The 24,318-nt window shown below is 40.4% G+C and overlaps 1 protein-coding gene across 7 annotated transcripts in view; it reads left to right on the top strand.

The window, feature by feature from the left end:
- Positions 1-24,318, top strand: part of LOC145355386 (voltage-dependent calcium channel subunit alpha-2/delta-1-like) — a 627,920-nt gene that overhangs the window by 503,500 nt on the left and 100,102 nt on the right. For 2 of the 7 annotated variants that reach the window (XM_080207404.1, XM_080207406.1), the window contains 4 exons: positions 10,265-10,321; positions 19,176-19,247; positions 22,153-22,224; positions 23,538-23,599. In XM_080207404.1, coding sequence (XP_080063530.1) covers positions 10,265-10,321; positions 19,176-19,247; positions 22,153-22,224; positions 23,538-23,599 — 263 coding nt within the window. The remainder of the gene's footprint in view (positions 1-10,264; positions 10,322-19,175; positions 19,248-22,152; positions 22,225-23,537; positions 23,600-24,318) is intronic. The other 5 variants (XM_080207407.1, XM_080207409.1, XM_080207408.1 and 2 more) reach the window with 3 other exon arrangements.

Below are 24,318 nucleotides of genomic sequence, written 5' to 3' on the forward strand. Positions count from 1 at the left end.
TAAATTGGTTCTCCTATGTCAAATCACCTAAAAGCAGCAGCTGTACAATGATGCATTAAACTCGTTTGGTCCTGAGAGAAATTTTGGAAGCATGAGCAGTAATGTACTCGCGCTCCAATAAAATGACCAATACAGTAAACTACATTAATTGAGTCTAATTGTATTGTGCAGCCATTATCAATACAACTCTTGCTTATTGGACGTCTTCCATCCAATTTGATAAATTCATGCAATACTTGTTTATAATCAATTCTTATTTCCAGTGAACCTAAGGAAAAAAGTGTTCTGCCATTGATGTGTTAGATATCACTGCTAGACATTGATATCACTGCTGCTTCACAGCGCCAAGGACCCAGGTTCAATTCCCACGTCGGGTGACTGCCTGTGTGGAATTTGCACATTCTCCCCATCCCTGCATGGGTTTCCACTAAGTGTTCCAGTTTCTTCCCACGCTCCGAAGATGTGCGGGTTAGGTGGATTGGCCATGCTACATTGTCACTTACTGTAAGGGGGATTCACAGGATAAATACGTGGGATTACAAGGATAGGACTGGGTGGGATTATTGTCAGTGCAGGTTTGATGGGCCGAATGGCCTCTCCTGCATCGTAGGATTCGATGATTCAATGATATTAAATTAAACCTACCCTGTATACAAGACTATGTAAGAGTGTGAACTCTGCAAGTGATGGAGGTGAGGTATAGTGGTGTATGGAAGTTAAGCCAATTCTGAATTTGGTGAAAATTCACAATGGTGGGAGCAAAGGTTATCATTTTTGCTCTTTAAAGAAGACTTGTATTGGGCAGTATTGAACATTGGTATGCCATTGTTATTTTGTTCGCTGTTTGAGCCTTAAGGCAAAGTGTCAAGAAAATTGAGTTTGGAAGTGGCACCGTTTACCGAACCTTTAACCAGGCCAGTTTACACAATCTTAATAAAATCCCCATGCTGATGAGTTTTTACAATTTTGCCAGTTTGTTTATGATGCTGCATGGCAGAGAGACTGCTAAAGGAATTCTCATCCGAGGATAAGGTACTCAGCAAAGGTAGCTGAAGCATCGGCTGCCTTTGGTTAACTAGTCGACTAACATTAGCTTGAGCTAACCAAAATCATTTACTGACTTTTCAGAGCTTCAATCTTTTTTTTTACTAGAAACTGCTTCTTAGGCCTAAACTTATTAATATGATATCATACAATGAGGTGAGTGTGTGCGTGTGAGTGTGTTTAAGACAGAGTAGAACTGAACCTTTTCCTGATGGAGTTGTAGCAGTTAAGGATTGAAATTTGCCAGGCAAGGTGATCATTCACATCACGTCAGTAACTAATAAATTCAAAATCCCACTTATTTGATTGAAATCAGACATTGGTACTTGGCCAATTGGAAACCATTGACTCCACTTTCGTTAATTACACACATATCCATGGACTTGCACCAAAGGTTGGGGTGTTCTTGGGCCTGCCTCTCAGCTGGTATATTGAGTTTAACACTTCTTTACAGTGAGAGAACATTGCTATCATATGGCAAGAGAATATATATTTTCCAAACCCCTCAGCCATCTTCCCTGTGGAGGTGGGTGTTGCTTGTTTCTTGATGTAGAATGTATGTGATTGTTTTCTAATGTCTCTGGCCATCTTATTCTTAAAATCTGCCTCTGTCTCTGCCTCCTTCAATGCCATCAATCACAGAATACATTTCCAAATCGTGTGCATCGTTTACATCCAGAATAAACCTTTGTTAAATGATCTTAATATTTCTTTCAAAGAAATCTGTCAAAGGCATTCCTGCTTGTCAAAAGAGCCATAAACATTTTTCATTCCCAGTGAGACGAACAGGCCTGTGTTCTTCCCACAACTGTCAGCAAGGACATATCGCCTCACGAATGCAATCACCAATTATGATGCATCTTGTCAAGGCCTCAACTTAATTAAAGGACTGTTGTGCCCTTGAGCAGTATCTGTGCAAAGAAAGAGGCAGCAGTAAAAAAAAAACTAAATATTACCATCCAGACTGATTTTATTAGAAGTAATTAACACCACAAAAATGGTAGGGACAAAGACTGCATCCTGCAATATTTTCTCTATTATTTCACTCTTTTGTCCCTGTGCATTAATTATTTGGTGGCGGCAATAGGTCAGAACTCAGTTCCAGCATTTAAGTCTATGCAAGCTACAAGGATTGTTGCAGAGAAGCGATTAAATCATTGCAGTACAATCCATTTGGCCCTCAGCCTGTAGCACGACACTAATTTACCAGGAACTGGCAATCTGGGCAAGGGACAACATGGAAGAGGTGTTTAAAATTACAGCCAAGCTGCCGCGGTTGTAGCAAAGCTGCAATCCTGAGACATTCTCATTATTAACTTGATTCATTCAAAACTGCACTCCCTTATTTTCTGACCCTCTGAAATGGAAATCTTCAGAAACAGTTGATACATGTTCCTCACCGAGCATTTGCAACAAATTATGCAACATGTAGAGTGTTTTCACAAACCAGTAGAAGTTGGAAACCCAAAGCTCCCCCCCTCAACTCATCACTCCGAGAGTTTCCTAATCTCTCAAGGTTCATAACATACAGGAGCAGCATTTGGTCATTCACCCATTGAGTCCTCTCTGCCATTTGATCATGGCTGATATGCGCCTGAGCCTCATTTTCCTGCCTCCTTCACATAACCCTTCAACCCATTACCAATTCAAAATCTGTCTAACTCCTCCTTAAATTTGCTCATTATCCCAGCACCCACAGATTCACAACCCTTTCGAAGAAGTAGTTTCTTAGTTTCTCCTCAACTGTTTTAAATTTGCTATCCTTTATCCTAAGATTATGACCTCACAGTCTAGAATACCGCACAAGAGGAAGAATCCACTCCAAGTCTACTTTATCCATACCTTTTATCATCATGTAAATCTCAATTTGATCTTCCCTCATTTTTCTAAATTCCAGAGAGTATTGGCCTAAACTGTTTGATCTCTCTTTTTACGACACCACCGCCGCCCCCATATCTCTGGAAACAATCCAGAGAGGTTCTTGGAGCTGGGGTTAAAAGATTGGATGTCCCATTGTAGATCCCATTGTCCTGTTAGTGGTACAAGAGAAGGAGCTCCTGCTGAGGGAAAGCAGGAACATACAGATTAAGTTAAATTGTGAAGAGTTGCTATCTGGAAAGAATTGGAAGGAATGCCATAAGTTTCTGAAAGACCACATTTGTGATAAAAGTAAAGACTGAGGGAAATTTTAGTGACTAAAAGGAAAAGGAAGAGAAAGGAAGTGCCATGAAAATAAAGCAGAAAGAGAAAACACCCTGAGATAGAAAATAAACTTCATGCAGTTTGTCACTTATAAAAACTGATTCATTCTGTGCTGCACTCCCTTATTTTCTGATTCTCTGAAATGGAAGCCTTCAAAAACAATTCATTCAAATTATTTGAGCTGCAGAGAGATCTGTACTTAGTATAATTGTACACATTTTATAGGCCTAAAATATGCACAATAACATTCAGTTTAATAGTGCAGAGGCCTGCACCTTATGTGCATGGTCATTCAAACTCCTGTTCGGTTGATTGGACCCTTACAATTAGCCGGACTGGTGACTAGCTGAAATGAGTACTGGTCTTATCTCAATATTGCAATGAGGCTCCTGTGTTCTTTGCAGACCTAGATCACTAAGTTAGTTTGATTTTTTTTGGAGCATGCTATATGTACCCCTACCCCATGTGCCCCTCCTGCTGCACCTCACTCCACCGCCATCTTTGCTTGACCTAATCCCCAATTTGCCTGGCAGGGCTGAAACCATGCTCAGGCAGGGGACAAGGCTAGCCCATAGCACTTGGGATGTGCTGATCCTTGGTTTGCCTGAGATGGGGCAGAGTAAAGAATCAGGGTAGCCAGAGATTAAACCGAGGCTTTACCTGATGCAATTTTTTCAATGTCATTTGATGACCTTGAAGATGAGGCATTAGATCGAGTCCAGGAGGGGGTGCAATACCTCAGCCTGTCAGCTTGGATCTTGTTTGATCAAGCCCAAGATGGGATGCATTGGATCTTGTTTACCCTTCAAGTGGGGACCATGATTGGACTTGATTTGAATTGACTTTATTGATTAGAAAGGAAAAAGAAAATTCTCCCCCACACGCAACCCTGTCTATGGATCTCCGTGATGGACGTAGTTAAGATATCAACAGACGGTAGAGGAAGCGAAGGACTAGTCCCCATTATACCATTATTCTCAAAATTCATGGGTTTAATTTTGGGGAGCTCACCTCATCGCTGGCGAACAAATTTTAGATATTTGAAGAGGATTTTGTCTTCAAATTCTGACCATTGGCTGGCTAACTCGACAGTCATCCTTGTCACTTCCCCAGCAAGCTATAATTTCACCTGGTTTTCTGCCTTTATTTTACACAGCTCAGGTAGCCAATAAATCTTAGATAGTTGGCAATTTATAACACTTGCGTGGCCCCTAAAGTGTGGAATTGTTTTTCATCGGTCCACGCTTGCGACACTGTGGGTCCATCAGTATTGTATTCCCTAAGTAACTGTTACCAGAGCAACAGAATCCTTCTCAATCGCAACAAAAATTAAACTGTCAGGGCCACTTCTACTGCCACATTTATCCTACCTAAGCAGTGCCAGTTGTAAAACAACTCTCACCTCCAAACTCCCCTGTCAAGGCTGCTGTAGATTTCTCATATGTTTTAATACAGCGCGCAGATTAAAATGTATCAATCTAAGCCCTAGACAGGCTGAACACAGCCTTGAATTTTTGTCAAAATGTTACAGATTTCAGGCTTTGCTTCCTTCTTTCGATCATTCAGGTTTCTTTGGCATCTTCTCCCATCCTCATTTTCATCCTTCTGTGTCAAGAGCACAAGCAAGGTGTTACAGAAAAACCATCTCATGGTGACCTTATTATAAAAACTCTCCACAGTCAATAAATATCCTTTCAAACAATTACTGCAAAATATTCTCCATTAAAACATTAGAAATGGAATATTCTTGCAGGACCTGGTGATCCTGTTGATAAGTAAATTGAGCATCTTGGATATTGTGCCAATGCATAATACAGGCATCCATAATTTACAAGGTGGTAATAATTAGATTGGTTTGTTGCAAATACATTTTGCGTATGAAGCCCATTGCTGTTACCATGTGATCATTAAACAATGAAGTAATTTGAAATATGTTGGTAGTGACTATTACATTTTAGTTAGACATTTGCCAAATATTTAGCAATTTGACAATTGCCAAGTATTTATCCATGTCCCCCTAAAGTCAAATAGATTTTTTATTTATGCTGTGTTTTTACTATTTAAGCTGAGAACGATTTGTGATAAATTAAAGTGCAGTTCAAATTGGGTTCAATGAGTACTACATTCAGACACTTCCAACATAGAATTTGAGCTGTTTCTGTCGGTGTAAACAAGACCAAGTGCATTGTGCCAGAACAGCACATCCACTGAATATATTTATACCAAAGTTTAAAAGTTTATACAAGCAACTGATCTTAATCGACTGCACTGTGACAGGGTTTAAGACATGGCCCCACTGGTGATCTGCACAGTTAACAAAGGCCCCTACTTAAAGTTACAGTGATTAGCACTGCTGCCTCACAGCGCCATGCACCCAGGTTCCAATCCTGTCTTGGGTCACTATCTGTGCGGAGGATGAACGTTCTCCCCGTGTCTGCATGGGTCTCCTCCAGGTGCACCGGATTCCTCCCACTAGTCTGAAAGATGTGCTGGTTAGGTGCATTGATCATGCTAAATTCTCCCTCAATGTACCTGAATAGGCACCAGAGTGTGGCGACTAGGGGGTTTTCACAGTAACTTCATTGCGGTGTTAATGTAAGCCTACATATGATACTAATAAATGAACTTTTAAAATCATTTCAGATAATAACCTTTTGAGTGGAGATACATTTGTACTCTATTTTCGAACAGTTGAAGTGGCAGTCCTGGTCCTTGCACATTTTAAAAGATGTTTAGAAATGTGAAAATGTGCTTATTAGCATTTGCAACAAATACTCCGTTAACATAAAGAACTAGCAATACAAATTGTGATACTCTTGATCCCATAGAAGGGACAATGCACCAGGCCTGCAAATAATAAGTATCAATGTCTGAGCCTTGAAGGTTTACAGTACCTCAGACAGTTTAATCTACAAACACATTTGATTAATACAAATTGACTGCTGTTGAAAAATATATCAAACCTGAAGAAACAATTCATTACAATGTCTTAAATGTACTTTATAGATTGCCTGATTTATAAGTCCATCTAAAGTTGCATTTGAAACTGCATTTCCCAGGCAAATTTCAAAACCTCTGTGACTAGTTCATAGTTCTGACGCTGCTTCCAGGATGTAGATTTAAGTTTTAGATTTCCAAAGAGTTTATTTATACATTGATGCACTTGCCAATCCTTGGTTTCTGCAACCCTTTTGCATCAAATTGCAGGAGGTGGGGAGAGAATGAGCGTAGTTTCTCCAGGCCCTGGTTCCATTATTTCTATCAATTAGCTTAGGAGGGGGATGGTGCTGCAGGTAAGAACATTATTGGCTGAATGTTCACCGAGTCGGGATGACTCATGAGCCCTTTAAAAATTGCGGGCGGCTCGTGGTTTGGGGATTTCTGACCTCATTCCTGGGCTGTCTGATTTTAAAGGATAGGGGCTGCTTCCAGCCGATAGCCCACGGCTGGAATTCCCAATCTGGCCAGTTCCATTGTGGCGATGGGCATGTCCTCCTTTACAGTTTTCCTGGCATTGAGCCAAATTTTTAAAGAGTTTGTGAACCCTAATCTGCCTGAGGGGATCTTCTAAAAGTGAGTCACAAAAATCCTTCTCATGCCACATACACCAAGCTATTCATTCCAGCAGGCTCCCTTGCCATGGTTCTTCATGCCCCCTATGCCAAGCCGCAACATGTCAGTGCTCCTCATTATCACTATGCCAAGTTATAGCATCCCCCCCTCCCAACATGGCCCTTCATGCCAAGATGTGGCACTCACATGCCCATTGGCTCACTACACACTGTAGAAAATCAATGAATCCCATAGTGACACTAATACATATAAAAATAGATTTTAAAAAGTAATTCTTTCATTTGTTACTTTTATGTTAAATAAATCACTAAAAGGCAATAAAATATCGAGTATCTAGCTACTTTGAATAACAGAAACCACAAACCCTTGAAACCATGTAATCTTGTGTAAATAAATAACAGTGAAATTTATCACAGAGATCAATGAGCTCAATCTGTCAATCAACTAATGTTTTCTGTGGAGTGCAGCTGTTGCCACAAGAGTAATGGATGTCTGGGCACTCATCATTCAAGGATATATTACTTTGCCATGCCAACATTAACAAACAGAATTAGTTTTCCTGATTTTTGTATTTCTAAAAAGTGATATGTATTTACTGTACATTTTTTATAGCAATTATACTCTGTGTGTGGGTCCGTGTGTGTGCAGAAGTATAGATGCAATAGAGGTAATTATTAGAAAATGTAAGTAGCATAGTTGGCATTTCATGAAATAATGGTGGTTAATGAAACAAATATTTTGTTTTAAAAAGCCAATCCTCAAAGTTAGAGTAATTGATAAGAATTTTTAACATGGCACAATCGTTTGAATAGTCTTCACATTACATTGTAGTCATTTGCCTGTTCAATCATTTTCAATGTTTCTGCATTAAAGCTCATATTTCCATTAACACGAATTGCATATCAAATACACAGTACAAGAACCAAGCAAAACCAATAGTAATCTATTTCTGATCCAATCCTACTCAGCACCGGCGAGCATTATTAACTTTATCAAATAGTCTGGTTGCATGGAAGTTTTCGCTTTGATACTCATATTGGAGCTAATACTTGGGGAATGTGATTATCCAAAAATAAAGATATATGCCTAGGTATTTTTCTAAAACTTTCTGATAAAACACCTGAACTCACGATGAGCTGGGCATGGATGAAGGAACATTTTATTTTGAAGATACATTTTGCAACCATTGCTTTGCAAAGTTGTTACTAATTATTTTTGATGAGAATATTTGAAGGGGAAGTTGAAGAGAATGAAGAGGATTGAACTCTCCTCCCTGCATGATATTGAGGGAGTGAAAAAAAACCTGGTTACTAACAACAGTGGGAAGACCTGTGGTCTTACATGGCTTGAAAATATTCGTATGTTAGTTGTCAACAATTCAGTCATAAGCCCCTGAATTGTGCTTTTCTAATGTATATTTTATTCTAAAACTAAACCCAAAAGAAGAGCTTTCTCCTGAGATGAATTTAATTCCTAAGTAGTCATATTTCTCGATAAAATTAATGTTAATTGATAGAATTAGAAAATATGTATTTTGAGAAACTGTTTGTGAATGTCTTCAATATATGAGCAAATTTAAGTTTGTGTATGTTAATGCAATAACAATAATAATAAGCTAAGAATAAGGACATCTAATAGCTATGTTGCCTTTGATTTAGCCTTTATCGAGTTGATTTTTCTCACTCAAACCTGCTAATTGTTATAATGGTGCTGAACTGTTCTTCATCTCAATTTATTATCAGCCCGCACCTTCTCTCCCAATGTTTGGTTTTGAAAAGATAGGTAGTAAGAGGGGAATCTCAGAGTATCCAATATTCTTGCAGCTCATTTAAAATATTGACTGATAGCATGTCAGTGTAAAGAGAGATTTATAGGGACTTCTTGCCTGGCCCCATGCATTGAAACTTTCGTCATTCAAGAAGGTGGAATCCGGTTCCTGAATTTCTGGATATCTTTATGACAATTGGATAATACCAAAGATGACCTGTAGGGCATGTTTGATTACAGCACGGAAGGAAGATTGACTCCTCTCCCATCCTCCCCACCCCTCCTTCCCAGTAATGATCAAGACCTGAAGCTAACCTTGCCACCTGGGGTTAGATACCGGTCAAAATTAACTGGATAGAGATCAATTTGAGCCCTGCAGGACTCGCCTTGATGGGGAGGTGCAAGGCCAGTGTGGAATTAGGCATCAGACCTGGTTTCAATAATCTGAATTCTAGTTGCTTGTCGGCATCCATCTATCACTAACAATGACATTTGGGCCATTTGCCTCACTGGGAGTAGTGGGGCCACAGTGGGGGGGAGAAAGGCATTCATTTAATGCTGGTACAGACTGTCAAAAATACTTCTGTGCTGGGAGGAGTAACTTTTGGCTCCTCGTGGCTTTAAATAACACCATTGTATTTAACTTTGCCATGTTGCCTGGAATAGCGTCATTTTGCTAGGAATTACTGATCGATCTTAAGCCTCTCATTAACAGTTGCTCGAGGCTGATAGCTAGTTTTTAGATTGTTGCCCTTAGCAGCTGAAAAATAACCCAACCTTATTTTGGGGTGGACATTTTTCAGCAACCTTAAAACACAACATGTTAGTCCCTGAAATTAAATGTCATGGTGCTCAATTTGTGCCCATAAAATGCAGGCAACAAATGTCCAATTTCACATTTAAAAAAAAAATTATTTAAAAATCAACCATGAGGCCTGATGATAGAGGACTAAAAATTTCTCTTCAAAACTTTCCACCCTCATGCGTGTCAGATTCCAATTGACTCTGGAAGCAGGGTAGCTGATGGATTTGTCACTCACTAACTTTTAAATTTGTTCTTTACAACCATTGAGGGATTTTGTTGACTTGCCAGCTTTGGGATTGATGACTAGATTCCCAGGCCCGAGATTTCAGATCTCAGGGTAAGCTTGCATTTGAACCCAGATCCTCACAGAAGCATGATGGAGCCACCAGTATATTCTAAAGAAAAATGTGATTGAATGTGAATTGATCCATATTGGGCTGTATTTCATAATCAAACTGTACAAAATAAATGGTATAATTTGTTAATCATGGAAGCCATGATTTCAGAGGATAAACATTATAGTCTTGTTCTGACATTATGGGCAGGATTTTCCAGTCCTGCCTGCCTGGGGACTGAAAGTTCTCGTCTGAGGTCAATGGACCTTTCCACGGTCTGTTAAATTCTCCGTCCTACCCCAATGATTCCCGTGGCAAGCAGGACCGGAATATTTGGGTTCACATTTTGGCATCTGAATTTGCACGCTGCATATTCTATTTAAAATTCATTTAAAATGTCATGTGTATCCTGATCGATTTCAGACCTGAAATAACATGACTTGATCTCCATCTCATTAATATGCCATTTTAATCATAATATCTTTCATACTGATGATTGCCACGTTAACCTAAAAACCATACTTTCTTATTACCTTAGCCAATTGGTGTAGGGATCCCAAAGATTAATTTAAGACAGAGACGCCCTGGTACACAGGTAATGTCGTTGAAGGTACCATCAGTGCTGCAAAGCTGCCAGTATTGAAGCTTTTGGAAGGAGCAATGGCAAGCTTATGTTTAAATGTCTACCGTTGGGCCTGGCTACGAAAAATATCCTGAAGCATGCATTTCTACTTGCTTAGCTGATAATTAACCCATTACCCAAGGAGCTTGGCTCATTCTATGATAACATTTTGGGCAGTTCTCTTGTCTTCTAATGGCAGTGAAATATTAAAAATAATGTCAGCGTCAAGGTAAATGTTGTTTAGAATCGCTATGGCTGATTAAAGATTTAAGTGTAGCAGAATGGTTAGTTTTGTGTTTGACAGCTTGTCCTGTTTATTACAGAAACTGTATGTGGTCCATCCATTCCTTTGATGACTAGGGTATACTTTAATGTACCATGCCATAACTGTGGACCGCATGTTTTCTGTTGCTGTCTATTCCTTTGGAAATGCAATTTGTCCATCCATCGTAAACTATTTTTAGAAAAATAAGTTTTTATTCATCAATATAATCTCAAAGTCATATTATGTATCTCTAGAAGAAGTCAATACGGATGTGCCTTGACTGTTTTCACTGCAGTGGGTCTGAATGGAATGGCACAGTCATTGCAAAAATTCACATTGCCAAGTAATGGGAATCCCTTGGAAAAGCCAATTCACTTCATTCATTTCTGTTCAATGCTTGATATATCACTGATAATTACAGAAACGTATTTATCACTCGGTAAAATAATTGGCATTTTGCTTCATGTAAAAGAAAGTGTCCATGATCTAAGTCTTGTTCAGTCTTAGTACCCAGGAGCAGATGACATTTGTTGGTTTACAATTAAAAGCTATTCAGGGTGAGCAATAGTGGAGATCCAAAATGATCTCAGTTCAGAGTTTGTTTTGTAATTGGATTTCAATATCACGGATCTGAAGTTGTATCCTGGTAAAACTTGGCTTGACTAAAAACAAAATCACAGGTGCTTTTAGGATTGCACTCAGCAACAAAATAGTTAATATCTACTTTCAGGCGCTAATGACACTTTAACCCAACACTTAGATTTGAATTTTTCTCTACACATTGTGAGCATAGCCGACGTAAACTGAGCTGTGGGAATATGAGGACAGAGCATGTGCATGGGTCATCAAATGCGTTGAGAAGTCCTCGGTTTTCATCTCTATCATCTGGAGTCATTGAATTCCACACTTGATCTAACTAGCTGGCCCGTGAACCCTCTCACAAGACCAGGATTGGTAGAGAAGCTGCACTCTGCATTTCAGGTTGGCGCCATTTTTTTTTTGAAGCATCACATGGACAGTGTGTAACTTGACCATTCCTCCCTGTAGACAAGTAATTCAGCGACAGCTCCCAACTGCTCCACGTGGCCCAGTTCCAGTAAGGTGCTCCGAGCAGCACTCTGTAACATAGCACGCTGCCCGTGACCACACAGGGCCAAAGACATTGTCCCAAGCACGCAAATAATTTAGAATAAATTGGTGACATATGCTCAAATTAGAGCAGCACAAATGATGACTTCCCAGAGGTTTTGCAGCACAGATTATTATAATCAGAAACAGGTTTAGACTCCGGAGTCAGAACTGAACTGATTTGCTCATCCCTAATAGCTATTAAGAATTCTAATATGAAAAATGGTTTTGCTTTCCTTCTGAATATTATTTAATAAATTTGTTGTAAAGTTTGCATACATTACATCTGACTGCTCAGAAAAATGAATATCAATGTCAGTACAAGTTAACCATTTTTCTGTTCAGCGTGTATGAGTTAATTAAGATCTCTGCATATTGCATTTTTAGGCCACTTAGATGTTCTTTGAAATATAAGAAATACATCTGTGAAGAATTATCCTTTTTTTTGGTGCTGTATAAATATGTCATTGTCAGATATTCATTGCTATATCATTATTATTTTCATTCAAAGTATTTGCATGAAATTAATGCAAACTGCATTTAAGAGATCAAAGTGTGTATGGAAAAAAAATTCCCCCCTTTTCCAGACTTCATGCATCACTGTCTGAAATACTTTGAATTCTTGAGCTCCTTCCCTTTGCAATGACATCTCTTTGGAGGCTTTTGATTTTGTTGGTGTATGATGTGCTGCTTTTATCAGTTTCTTTTTGTCTTAGCGAGCCCTTTGAAGTATTTGCATGAGCCTGTTGTGGAAAATAGCCATTGTAAACTTTCTGCCTGTAATAAGATTTTGGGTAAGTTATCATTTGACAAATTGAAGTACAGTGGAAGAAACTGAACAATTTGTGAGGCATTGGTGCAATAGCATCACAAAATCTTACTGTTTAAGAGATGGATCGCAGTATTTGGGAATCTTGAACAAGCATTAGCTAAAAAAGGACAGCTTTCCACATTTGATTTTAATGCTATTCCCTACCAATTTTGACCCGGTATTCCACAATTTCACTATACAGGTTTTAGACTCCAGTTTCCATGATAAATTCCTATATTAAAATTTATGCTTGGATTCAAGACTACTGGAAGGACACATGAAAGAAACATATACCAAACATGGAAACATATACCAAACATACAGCCCCACCCAATCTGCTGCCCAACTGTTAGCAATTGTGTCTCATCATGTGTTTCTCTTCGAAATATTCACTCAATATTCTCCCTGAAGATGTCTGAGCTACTTACCTCCACAATCAACGGCCACCATTGGTGTTTCCATGCATGCTGCCTGAATCTACAGCTCAGTTTGCGCTCAAGACGCTTTGTTCCGCTTTCACGCTAATGCAATTAGCTGTGATTAATCGGCACAAAGGTTGTACCTCCGATTCTGTCTTAAGGTCAGTAAATAAAGTGTAGATCTTTTACTGAGATGGATGTATCCTGCACGAGAATGAGGTTCTCATCTGTAAGAGTTTGGATATATCTACCAACAGGCATCAGTAATAAAATCAGCGACTACAGGCAGGATCTGAGAAAAGAAGTTAATGTTTCAAGTGTAACCCTTCTTCAGAGTGCCTGTTTATAAACTTTTGGCTGTTAACACAAAACTTTAGAAAGAGGTTCTCTTGAATGCATAGATCCAAAGTTTATGGCTGGGATTTTCGGTCTGTTCACACCCCACTGTTGCTGCAAGTGAGGATGGAGAATTTGGTGCTCAGTCGACTCTCTGTTCACTGCAGCAGGATCAGAAAATCCCACCAGTGTGAATGGCTGGAAAATTCCATCCAGACAGCAGCGAATCATCCAAACCTCAGCACACACGAAATGCCATACAGTTCATTGAAATAAAATGCAAAATAACCAAGTGGCTGATGCCAATGTATTAAAACCATTCTGACTTGGGGAAGGGGCAGATTGGGGGCGGGGGGGGGGAGGGGTGACTCGGGAGGAGAAATCATTTACTCCAGCATTTTCTGACAACAAGAATTCCTGTTCCCGTAGTTGGAGCTCTAGATCCAAAAATGTATTTTTATCGAGGGACTGCTGGCTAGATTTTAAATCTGAGGCCAGGAAGCCAAGAGCCAGATCGCTTCTAGGTTTGACCTCTAACTGTATCAGCATCAATGATGTAACGTGGCTTTTAAAGAGACAGGCTATTGGCCGAGAGGCACCCAGTCAGCAGTTTCAGATATAGTTTGGAGGCAGGACCTTGTGATGGAGGGTGATTTTAAAAGGAAAACAACAGTAGTTACCAGGGGAATGGAGCAGGCAGAAAAACAGATGGCAGGCAGACTTATGGCTGACAAAAGTGCCTAAACGCTCAGGCCTCAAGTTTTGAACCAGCTGAAGAAGCAGTGGTAAATTTGGTGCCATTACCTGAACACCTCTGTTTGACCATCCTTCTTTTAGACAAGATCTTTTGTCAGCAGCGTAGTCAGTGCTGTGCTCCTGAAAGCTGTTTCTGATATGTTCCAGGCAGTTCATTCTTCCCATTATTGATATTGAAGATTTGTTTGTCTCTCACCAACATGTTAATAAGCTCTTCAATGAGCTCAACAGCAAGTTAATTGGAGAATGAGGGTTGCTGACACACCCCTGCCCGCCGCCTCCCATTAAAAATTCCACTGCCACAAAGACATTAGAGGACTGATGCATCACCCAAGTGTGTTATTTTTACAGCACCCGTCTGCCCTCAACTCACCCCCATGGGTGATTGAAAATCCAGCCCAGCCTGTAGGTGCATCATTGTTACAATCCAGGAGGCCGAGTGGAAGCAGCGTGAGTTGGTGCCTTCACCCTAGCAAATATGGGCAAAATTGTCTTGAATTACTCTACAGTATTCTTGCAGCCGAAATCTGGTATAATACAGAGATTGAAGCATTGTTAGACTCTCATAGAGACGCTTGTGTGCCTCCCTTATCGACAGCAGTCAGGGCATCAAGTTTACAAGTCGGCAAATTATGTTACAATTATATGTAACGTCCTGTAGGCCACATTTGGAATACTGTCCAATTCTGGTCTCCACCCTACCAGAAGGATGTGGAGGCTTTGGAGAGAGTGCAGAAAAGGTTTACCAGGATGTTGCCCGGTATGGAGGGTATTAGGTATGAGGCGAGATTGAATAAACTGGGATTGTTCTTCCTGGAAAGATGGAGACTGAGGGGGCAACCTGCTAGAAGTTTATAAAACTATGAGGGACATAGATAAGGTGAACAGTTGGAAGCTTTCTCCCAGGGCAGAAATGACAATTACAAGGGGGCACAAGTTCAAGGTAAGGGGGGGGGAAGGTTTAGTTGAGATGTGCGGGGGAAGTTGTTTACACCGGGTGACAGGGTCTGGATTGCACTGCCAAATGAGATGATTAAGGCAGACATTAAAGACATTAGTGACATTTAAGACTTACCTGGATAGACATGTGAATAGGTGGGGAATAGAGGAATACAGGCAGTTGTCCTCAATAAGACAATGTGATTGGCACAGGCTTGGAGGGCCGAAAGGCCTGTTCCTGTGCTGTACTGTTCTTTGTTCTTTGACAGATAACTGGAACACAACATGCAGGGCAGCAAAAAAGGGCTGCATGTGACCAAGAGAACAAGGGATTAAGAAAAGAAAAACAAAACTTCAGAAATACATCAAAGGGAAATAAACCCTGACCAGTAAGAGCTCAAGTTTTTCCACAGCCAGTGGAAGTCCAGCTTTGCGGTGTTAATGTAAGCCTACTTGTGACACTAATCAATAAATAAATACATGTTTAATGGTGATGAACGCAGGCCAACACAGTTGCATTGCTCACACTCATCGTTGTTGAATGAGAAGGTAAATTTGCCACAGTCCCAGCTGACTGTAGGCTTTTCTCCCCTTTGAGGGTGAGAGCTGACTGGTGAGGATCAGACAGGGTTGAGAAGGCAAAACCTTTATAAGTAACCTCAGCTGGTACGGGAATTGAACCTGCACTGTTGGCATATCTCTACATCATGAACCAGCCGTCCAGCCAACTGAGCTAAACCAACCCCCTGGAAAAGGCAGCGAATTACACATTAGTACGCGTGCACGTTCAAGTTCAGAGTGCCAATCAGTGGTCACCTCTATTGCCCAGATTCCCATTTATAGAATAAAGCTGACAAGACAGTCTGCGGTGTGCTGAGGCAGCTGAATAATTTAAACTAAAAATGTGGCTGTACGCTGTTGAAACTAATGGCGTGCAGTCTTGCCATCAGCCCTGAACTGCTGATTTGTGCAGCATTATGTTGTGTGCGCCTGGCGGTCCCCTGATTCCAAATAGGACCCAAAGAATGTCACTCTGAACTTAGTCGAATGAAGTTCTTTTCTCGGGTTGACCCCATCTCTATCTGGACCTAACAAAGTGTGACCACCTGTCGTCACGGAAATAGCATATCCACATTGCTGTTTGAAAACTTCCACTAAAATGATTTGACTGGATTTACTTAACCCTGCACACACATACGCTTTCGTATTATAAATGACTGGTACTTTTAAAGCCATTGTCAAGTGCATAGTTTCTTCCTCTGTAATTCATTATTTTTATGTTGTTGCCATGTAAGATATTCTTTGCAGAATTGCTTCTGACTCTTATTTTTCTTTCCATGGCCCACATGTATCGGAATGTGACGTGACCTGCTTACCTCCTCATACCAATATCTTGATGCATGCTGCATGGTTGGTAATGTCATGGGATCTTCTGTGCATGTAAACTCTCTCCATTTAATTCTGTCTGATTTATGATTTAATTTGGATGATTCTTATGTTATTATAAAATATAACAAACTCCAGTTGTATTCTTGTTACGTCAAGAGGAACTATGCGCTGTAGTATCTTGCAAACTATCTGTAGAGACAGGATTGAATCGGGCACCTGTAATCAGGTGCTCTTTGGTCCGTGGATATAAAATCTCTGATCTTTACCAATACTCTTTCATTAGGAATGCACGCTAAAGAAGCACTTTATGAAACCAATGCAAAATTGGCATTTTGTTCATAGATATGCTAAGCGATAGTTGGGTAAAACAGTTCAGTTTGTCACAATGGCACAGTGGTTAACAATGTTGCCTCACAGCACCAGGGACCCAGGTTCAATTCCAGCCTCAGATGACTGTCTATGTGGAGTTTGCACCTTCTCCCCGTGGCTGCATGGGTTTCCTCCCATAGTCCAAAGATGTGTAGGTTCGGTGGATTGGCCATGCTAAATTGCTCCTTATTGTCAGGGGATTAGCGCAGCGCATGAGTAGAGTTATGGAGTTGGAGCCTGGGTAGAATTGTTGTTCGTGCGGACTCAGTGGGTCGGATGACCACCACCTGCACTGTAAGAGTTCTATGAAGAGAGACCAAATTGTTGCAGTCGTGTTTTCCTTCCCGATCTTGGATTAGCAGTTAGGGTGATATGGGTGGCATGGTTTCACAATGGTTAGCACTGTTGCCTCACAGCACCAGGAACCCAGTTTCAATTCCAGCTTCAGATGACTGTCTGTATGGAGTTTGTACATTCTCCCCATGTCTGCGTGGGTTTCTTCCGGGTGCTCCAGTTTCCTCCCACAGTCCAAAGATGTGCAAGTTAGATTGATTGACTGTGCTAAATTGACCCTTAGTGTCAGGGAGATGAGGTTAGGGCCTTGGAGGGATTGTTGTCAGTGCAGGCTCGATGGGCTGACTGGCCTCCTTTTACACTGCAGGGATTCTATGATTTTATTTAACATCTTGATTAATAGTGAGATGTGCATTGAGAAAAGGAATCAATTTGATCTCCATATTCATCAGTGAGCAGATCATTGGCTTCCAATCCTCGGCAATCCACTTTTTAATATTCCTCGGCTGCTTTGAATATTGACATTGAAAAAATCCCCTCCCTACCTGCTTCCAGACAAGTGTTTTGACTCCAAACTGAAGAGCCGCAATAATAAGCCAGCCTAATTACCTTTGGGGAAGCTCAGAATGTCATGGCCCACACGAATGATAGTTGAGTTTGCAAATGAAAAACAATTTTCCACCCAGTACACAGCCTGCAGTCAAACTGTAAGATCACAATTAGAATTCACTCACTAATTCTCCAACCAAATCTTTCCTGTTCAGGAAATGGGATCTGAATCCTCAGTTTAATGGCAGTTGTGGTTGGAATTTATTTATGGTTGTCTCTGCCCTGATATGCCCATGTGTGATGCTACAGCCCCATGTTGTTCCTGGCCAAAATAATTCCTGATGTAAAATATAGAACAAATTGTTATTTAAACAGTGTGTACTTTGTTGATATTCACTTTATCAGTTTTAGGAGGAGATGTTAGATAACTCTCAATGATTCCTGATGGTACCAATAGGATAATTAAAAATAATTGTATGACCTTTCTATTCCTTAGAATTAGGGATTATTTTTTGAGCATTGCTCTCACTGAACCATATAAGCTACCAATAAAATGTGTTGATGTGCTATTTGTGAAAAACAAGGGCAGCATGGTGGCACAGTGGTTAGCACTGCTGCTTCACGTGCCAGGAACTTGAGTTTGATTCCAGCCTATCTGTGCAGATTCTAACATTCTCCCCATGTCTGCATGGGTTTTCTCCAGGTGCTCCACTTTCATCCCATGGTCCGAAGATGTGCAAGTTAGGTAGATTGGCCATGTTAAGTTTGCCACCTAATGTCCCAAGATGTGTAGGTTAGTGGGATAAGCAGGGTAAACGTGTGGGGTTACAAGGATAGTGGAGGGGCCTGGGAAAGACGCTCTGTCGGAGAATCGGTGCTGACTTGATGGGCTGATTGGCCTCTTTCTGCACTGTAGGGATTTAGTGATTCTATGAAGAACACTGAACCTTGCTTGGGAGAATGATCTTGTAAAGAACTAACTATTGCCAACAGATCCAAGTGACAGATTCTCGCATGTATATTGGGATCATTAAACTAAAGCAGCTCCATTCTGTTCCCGAGAATGCCCAGTACTTGTAATGGATCTCACAACTAAATTTAGGCAGTTCCACCTTTGGAAACACAGGCGAACATTGGTGCTACGATAATTCAACAGGTTTACTTGTTACAAGAAGGTTAAGCTGCTGAACAGTTAATTACCATTGTGAATTGCCTATGGATGTTAATATGGGTTAAATGTCAACAAGCCTTCGCACAATGAGAAGGTTAAAACAATTGCCTTAGAAGAAATATTATCCAGCACCTGCATTCAATTCGGCATTCTCCAACTTCTGAGATATTACAGCTTCTGGGGATATTACAGCTGAATTTTACATAGGATATGGTGCTGGAGAAATGTTGTTCCCAGCAAATCTTTCAATTTATCGACTGCTAACCTTTTGTTTAAATATCCTTATTGAGAAGGGTACAAAAAAAATAAATCTGGAGTGTACTGGTTTGAGCTCAGATGCTGAACTTTATGTCACAAAGTATTTTCCACTTATTGCTTGATGATTATTCCTTTTGGTCTAGAATCCTAAATCTCAGGAGCCCGTCACTTTGGATTTTCTAGATGCTGAACTGGAGAATGAAATTAAAGTGGAGGTAAGATGATCTTTGTTGGCCAGCGGCTACTGTGAGTGGTGTGTCAAAGCTGTTTTAACTCCATAATGTCTGGACTGACTTTATGAGCCACGTCACATTATTATTATTATTATTTATATATAAATTGCCTATTTTTTCTTCTGTGGCACCTTTATGCAGTGCAGGCCATGTGCTTACTTGAAACCTTGCCTTATCTTAATTGAACATGACAGTCTGTCTGGGTAATCATGAACAGATTCTGGCTGGCAAACTTTCAATGTCAATTGGCCTGATGGTAGCAGATTGCTTCATCTAATGGTTAGGTAGCTTGCCTATATATGCTGCAATATGTGTGCCTCATTTTCTCTTTTCAAGAACTTCTTTGTTATTTTAATGAAATTGTATCCTTTCTTCCACTATTTTGGTCTTCGAATTGGTGAATAGTGTTGTCACCTGTGAAAAATTTAAGTAGAGGTTGCTAGTTAATGAGATACCTCTAGAATGTAATGAGTGGATCATCATTCTGTTCTTAAAGGTGCACGTATCCATGTCTAATGCCATGGCAAAAGCTTGCAACCAAATTGCATGTTTTACAAAAAATCTAACGACTGTGCTGCACACTATAAAGGGATGAGCTTGATTACTGCTCCATAAAATACAAAAGGAGTTTCATACCCAACATGTGGATGACACTAAAGTCGGTGGAGTTGTGGACAGTGCAGAAGGATACAGAGGAGCATAGATAAACTGCAGAGCTGGGCTGAGAGGTGGCAAATGGAGTTTAATGTGGAAAAGTGTGAAGTGATTTACTTTGGAAGGAGTAACAGGAATACGGAGTATTGGGCTAATGGTAAGATACTTGGTAGTGCGGTTGGTAGAGAGATCTTGGTGTCCATGTGCATAGATCCCTGAAAGTTGGCACCCAGGTTGATAGAGTTGTTAAGAAGGCGTACGGGGTGTTAGCTTTTATCGGTAGAGGGATTGAGTTTAGGAGCCGTGAGATCATGTTGCAGCTGTAGAAAACTCTGGTGCGGCCACACTTGGGGTATTGCATACAGTTCTGGTCGCTGCATTATAGGAAGGATGTGGAAGAATTGGAAAGGGTGCAAAGGAGGTTTACCAGGATGTTGTCTGGTATGGTGGGAAGGTCTTATGAGGAAAGACTGAGGGAGTTGAGATTGTTTTCATTACAGAGAAGAAGGTTACGGGGTGACTTAATAGAGGCATATAAGATGATCAGAGGATTAGATAGGATGGACAGTGAGAGCCTTTTTCCTCGGATGGAGATAGCTAGCACGAGGCAATATAGCTTTAAATTGAGGGGTGATAGATACAGGACAGATGTCAGAGGTAGGTTCTTTACTCAGAGAGTAGTAAGAGCTTGGAATGCCCTGCCTGCAACAGTAGTGGATTCACCAACATTAAGGGTATTTAAATGGTCATCGAATAAACATATGGATGATATTGGAATAGTGTGGGTTAGATGAGCTTTAGATTGGTTTCACAAGTCAGCGCAACATTAAGGGCCTGTACTGCGCTGTAATCTTCTATATTTTATGTTATCTCTGGCCAGTAAATTATCTGCGCCGTTGCCCATGCCATGTTCGGTTGACAAATGCAGGGATTTTCTTTCTTAAAGATTTTCTTTCTTAAAGAAAATGGCAACCAATCTGGAAGAGAGACTCCAGAGACTATGCAGGACCTCAACAATGCGATTTAGGGGAGAATTTTTCCATCCCATCTGCCACGGGGATCATAGTGGGCAGTAGGGGGGAACCATACAAAGATCCATTGACCTCAGCAGGATTTTCTGGTTTTGGGGCAAGCGGGGCTGCAAGATTCCACCCTTATTTTTGACCTGGAAAAAATAGAATGGGAAACATCAGCAGAAAAAGCACGGCTTAAAATCGTGACAACAGGAAGTAAGCTTTGTGAACAGGAAGTCCTGTACAACACTTCTAATAACCTATTGGTTAGAACCATAATGACACTCTTCAAAAGTTACAATTTTAAACTGCTGGTACCTTTATTTTGCCAAAAATGTTTGTGGTAGGCAAAAAATTGGTGCATGAAACTGAAAAAATCCACAATCCAGGCAACAACTAATTTTGAGCTTTATTAATGTGTTTATTTTTCAAGAACATGTTATTTCCTTAGGACAGTATTGATTTTAAGCAGTGTCTTTGAGCTATTCATTGATCTATCATGATGCGCTTTGACATCCATAATTCATGATGTTTTACTTCCCAACTAATCTATTGGGGAAATCCTGCCCAAAAAATTTGAAGTGCCGAATGAGTGTGAAAACAAGAGAGAATCACACCCGATTATTAGGTGAGTTCCTGGACACAACCGTATGGCACTTAAGGAATAAAATGAGGCAAAGTGTGATTCTGGCCAGTAGTGGGAATGGATGGAGTCTGGTCATGCTGGGAAGCCAGCTGCTAAGCTGTTCAGGGCACTATTGAGCCTGCGCCTTGATCGCAGTGCCTGGGGGGTTGGTGGGATCTGACACTGAGAGATGCCACCCCCAACCTTCTAGACAGTGCCCTGCCTCCCCTCCCATTTATTGGCCCCGATTTCTTCCCCCCACCCCCATCCCCAGATACAGCGATAACTGGCCCCAACAAACCCTCCTCCTCCCCCCCGCCCCTCCACAGCCAAGTGCTGGCCCCGCTGGCATGATGAGCCTGTGAGGTCACGCCCCCCCCAAATATATTCCTTCCAGATGGTGCATTGGAACTACTTTTTTGCATTTTAATTGTGACTGTGTTCATGGCCCTTTTTTTGTAGGGTTATAAGTTAAACTAGCTTCATTGAGCTCTGTTTGGGATGGAGTTATATGATAGTTGGGAGGCTTCATCTCACTGGATCAAACCTTTGCACAAAGCTTAATAACTGCTAGTTATTAATTGATATCTTCCAGATTCGGCACAGCATGATCGAAGGACAAAATGGTGAAAGGACTCTCGACACACTGATCAAATCCTATGATGAGGTACAGCCCATAGCTAATTGGTGATCTCGTTGGCTTCTGCATTGAGAATTTTCTTTAAAAAGCATAAGTGAATTGCTTCAAGGAAAAGATAAGAAGTGTTCTCTGTTAAACAATATTTACTGACTCTCAAATGGGAAAATCAACAGTATTAAAGGGTCAGCATTCATTATAAGCACCCAGAATAAGGTTATAATAGTGGAGTGTCTGTATTAAATAGATGTGCTAAGGCATGTTTTGCTAACTTTCACTAATGATGCAAATGTACTTCATTATATCGCCACCCTGCAGTTAGCAGTACAATGATTCTTTCTTTCTGCCCTCCCTATCCTCTGAAGGATTGATTCATCCTGCACTGCTAACACTTCTGTAACTCACTGATGACTTACTTTATATTACGGAGGCCAAATTTTAAAGTGCTAATGGGGCAGGCACAGAACATGACCTACAAAAGATTGAAAGACACGTTAGGTCTTATTTACAACTGATAATATTACTATTGTCTTGTAAGGTATTTTAATATAGTTTTCTAATGAAAACAATTGGTGGTCCCCCATGAAGCACCCACTCTGGAGCCATTCCTTAACCGTTGACAATTTTAAAACATGAGGATCCCCAGGAAGGTTGCAAATAACTGCTGGCATTTGTTATCATTCCTCCATAGCACATGCACAGAATCAGCAGCAGTGTTATACATATGGAGGGCTTTTAACAGTTGAACTGCCAATGGGTCCACTCTTTTTGTGCTAGACCAACTATTTTTCAGTGCTGGTAAGGTGACGATGAAAATATAGTTACTACCTCATAAAATCTGTTCAAATGTCACAAGCACCACTTTTACTAATATATTTTTAAGAAGAAGCTTTCATTGTAGTTGCAGTTATCTCTATGTTCCCCTTGTTCCTTCAGAGATTGGACAACACGTTTAACCTGACGAGTCCCCATCTGTCCCCGCAGATGGACATACAGATCCTATGCCACCAACTTGAAGAAAAGCAAGATATTTCTTAAAGTTCCCTGGACAATATTTATCTCTCCACTAGGATCATTAAAAATAGTTCATCTGGTGACTTTAATGTTGATGTTTGTGCCTCCTTATTACACACAAATTGGCTGTGTGGTTCCTACACTACGATAGAGTCTACATTTCTGAAGTACTGCATTGGCTATAAAGCATTTTGTGACTTCCTTTTGGAAGGCATTATATAAATGCAATTTACTGTTACAAATCACAGTACAAAATTTATAATGATGTGAAAGAACACCAAAAGTGATTTTGAATTGTATTATTGAATAACCTTCCATTGTTTTCCCAGAGGTATATTGACAAAGGGACTCGGACGTACACATGGACTCTCGTGAATAGTACAGACTACAGGTAACAGAACGTTGCATTTGAAAAAGTTCCTTTCTTTCTAATCACCTGTTGGGCCTGAGTTTTTGTTTAAAACTATTCTTTTTAGAGGGAAAATTATTGGATTACATTTCAGCACTGCCCTGACACCTCTGGGACATGGCTTCAAATCGGCCTCACTCAGTTTGCCGTTTTACTGTCATGATGCTAAGTGGTTACAAATGCATGGATATAGCTGTGGAGGCAACTCAATGATATGATATCTGAGTGCACTAAGTAGGCCATCAGAAACTGCTTGGACTTTACAGCTGAGCATGGTTTAACTTCAGGCTACTATCAATAAAAAGTCCTCATTTATCAATGGACCTTTATAAACGTAGAGTAGGATCTTTTCAATGTTGGAAGAAAGCAGGGGGTCTCTGTTTGTATTCTTATAATATTGAAAGTGAGCCGCCCAGGGACAGAGAGCTCTCTGTAGAAAGAGACTTGAATTCCCAGTAACCAACTTAAAACAATGGCACAACAAGGTTTCAAGTTTTAAGATTACAACTGTGACAAACAAACTAAAGGCAACATCAATGAAACACTATTTTGGAAACGAATACGCTAAAGTGCAGCAATTATAACCCTTACTATTTCAACCTATAACCCCACGCTGCATTTATTTACATTACAGTGTGCCTTCCACAGAATTGCAGTCCTTTAGGAAACAGTTCACAGATATTCCCAGCCTTCGCCACATA

The sequence above is a fragment of the Carcharhinus amblyrhynchos genome, chromosome 19 (assembly GCF_965287045.1).
Source record: "Carcharhinus amblyrhynchos chromosome 19, sCarAmb.v2.hapA, whole genome shotgun sequence".
NCBI lineage: Eukaryota > Metazoa > Chordata > Chondrichthyes > Carcharhiniformes > Carcharhinidae > Carcharhinus > Carcharhinus amblyrhynchos.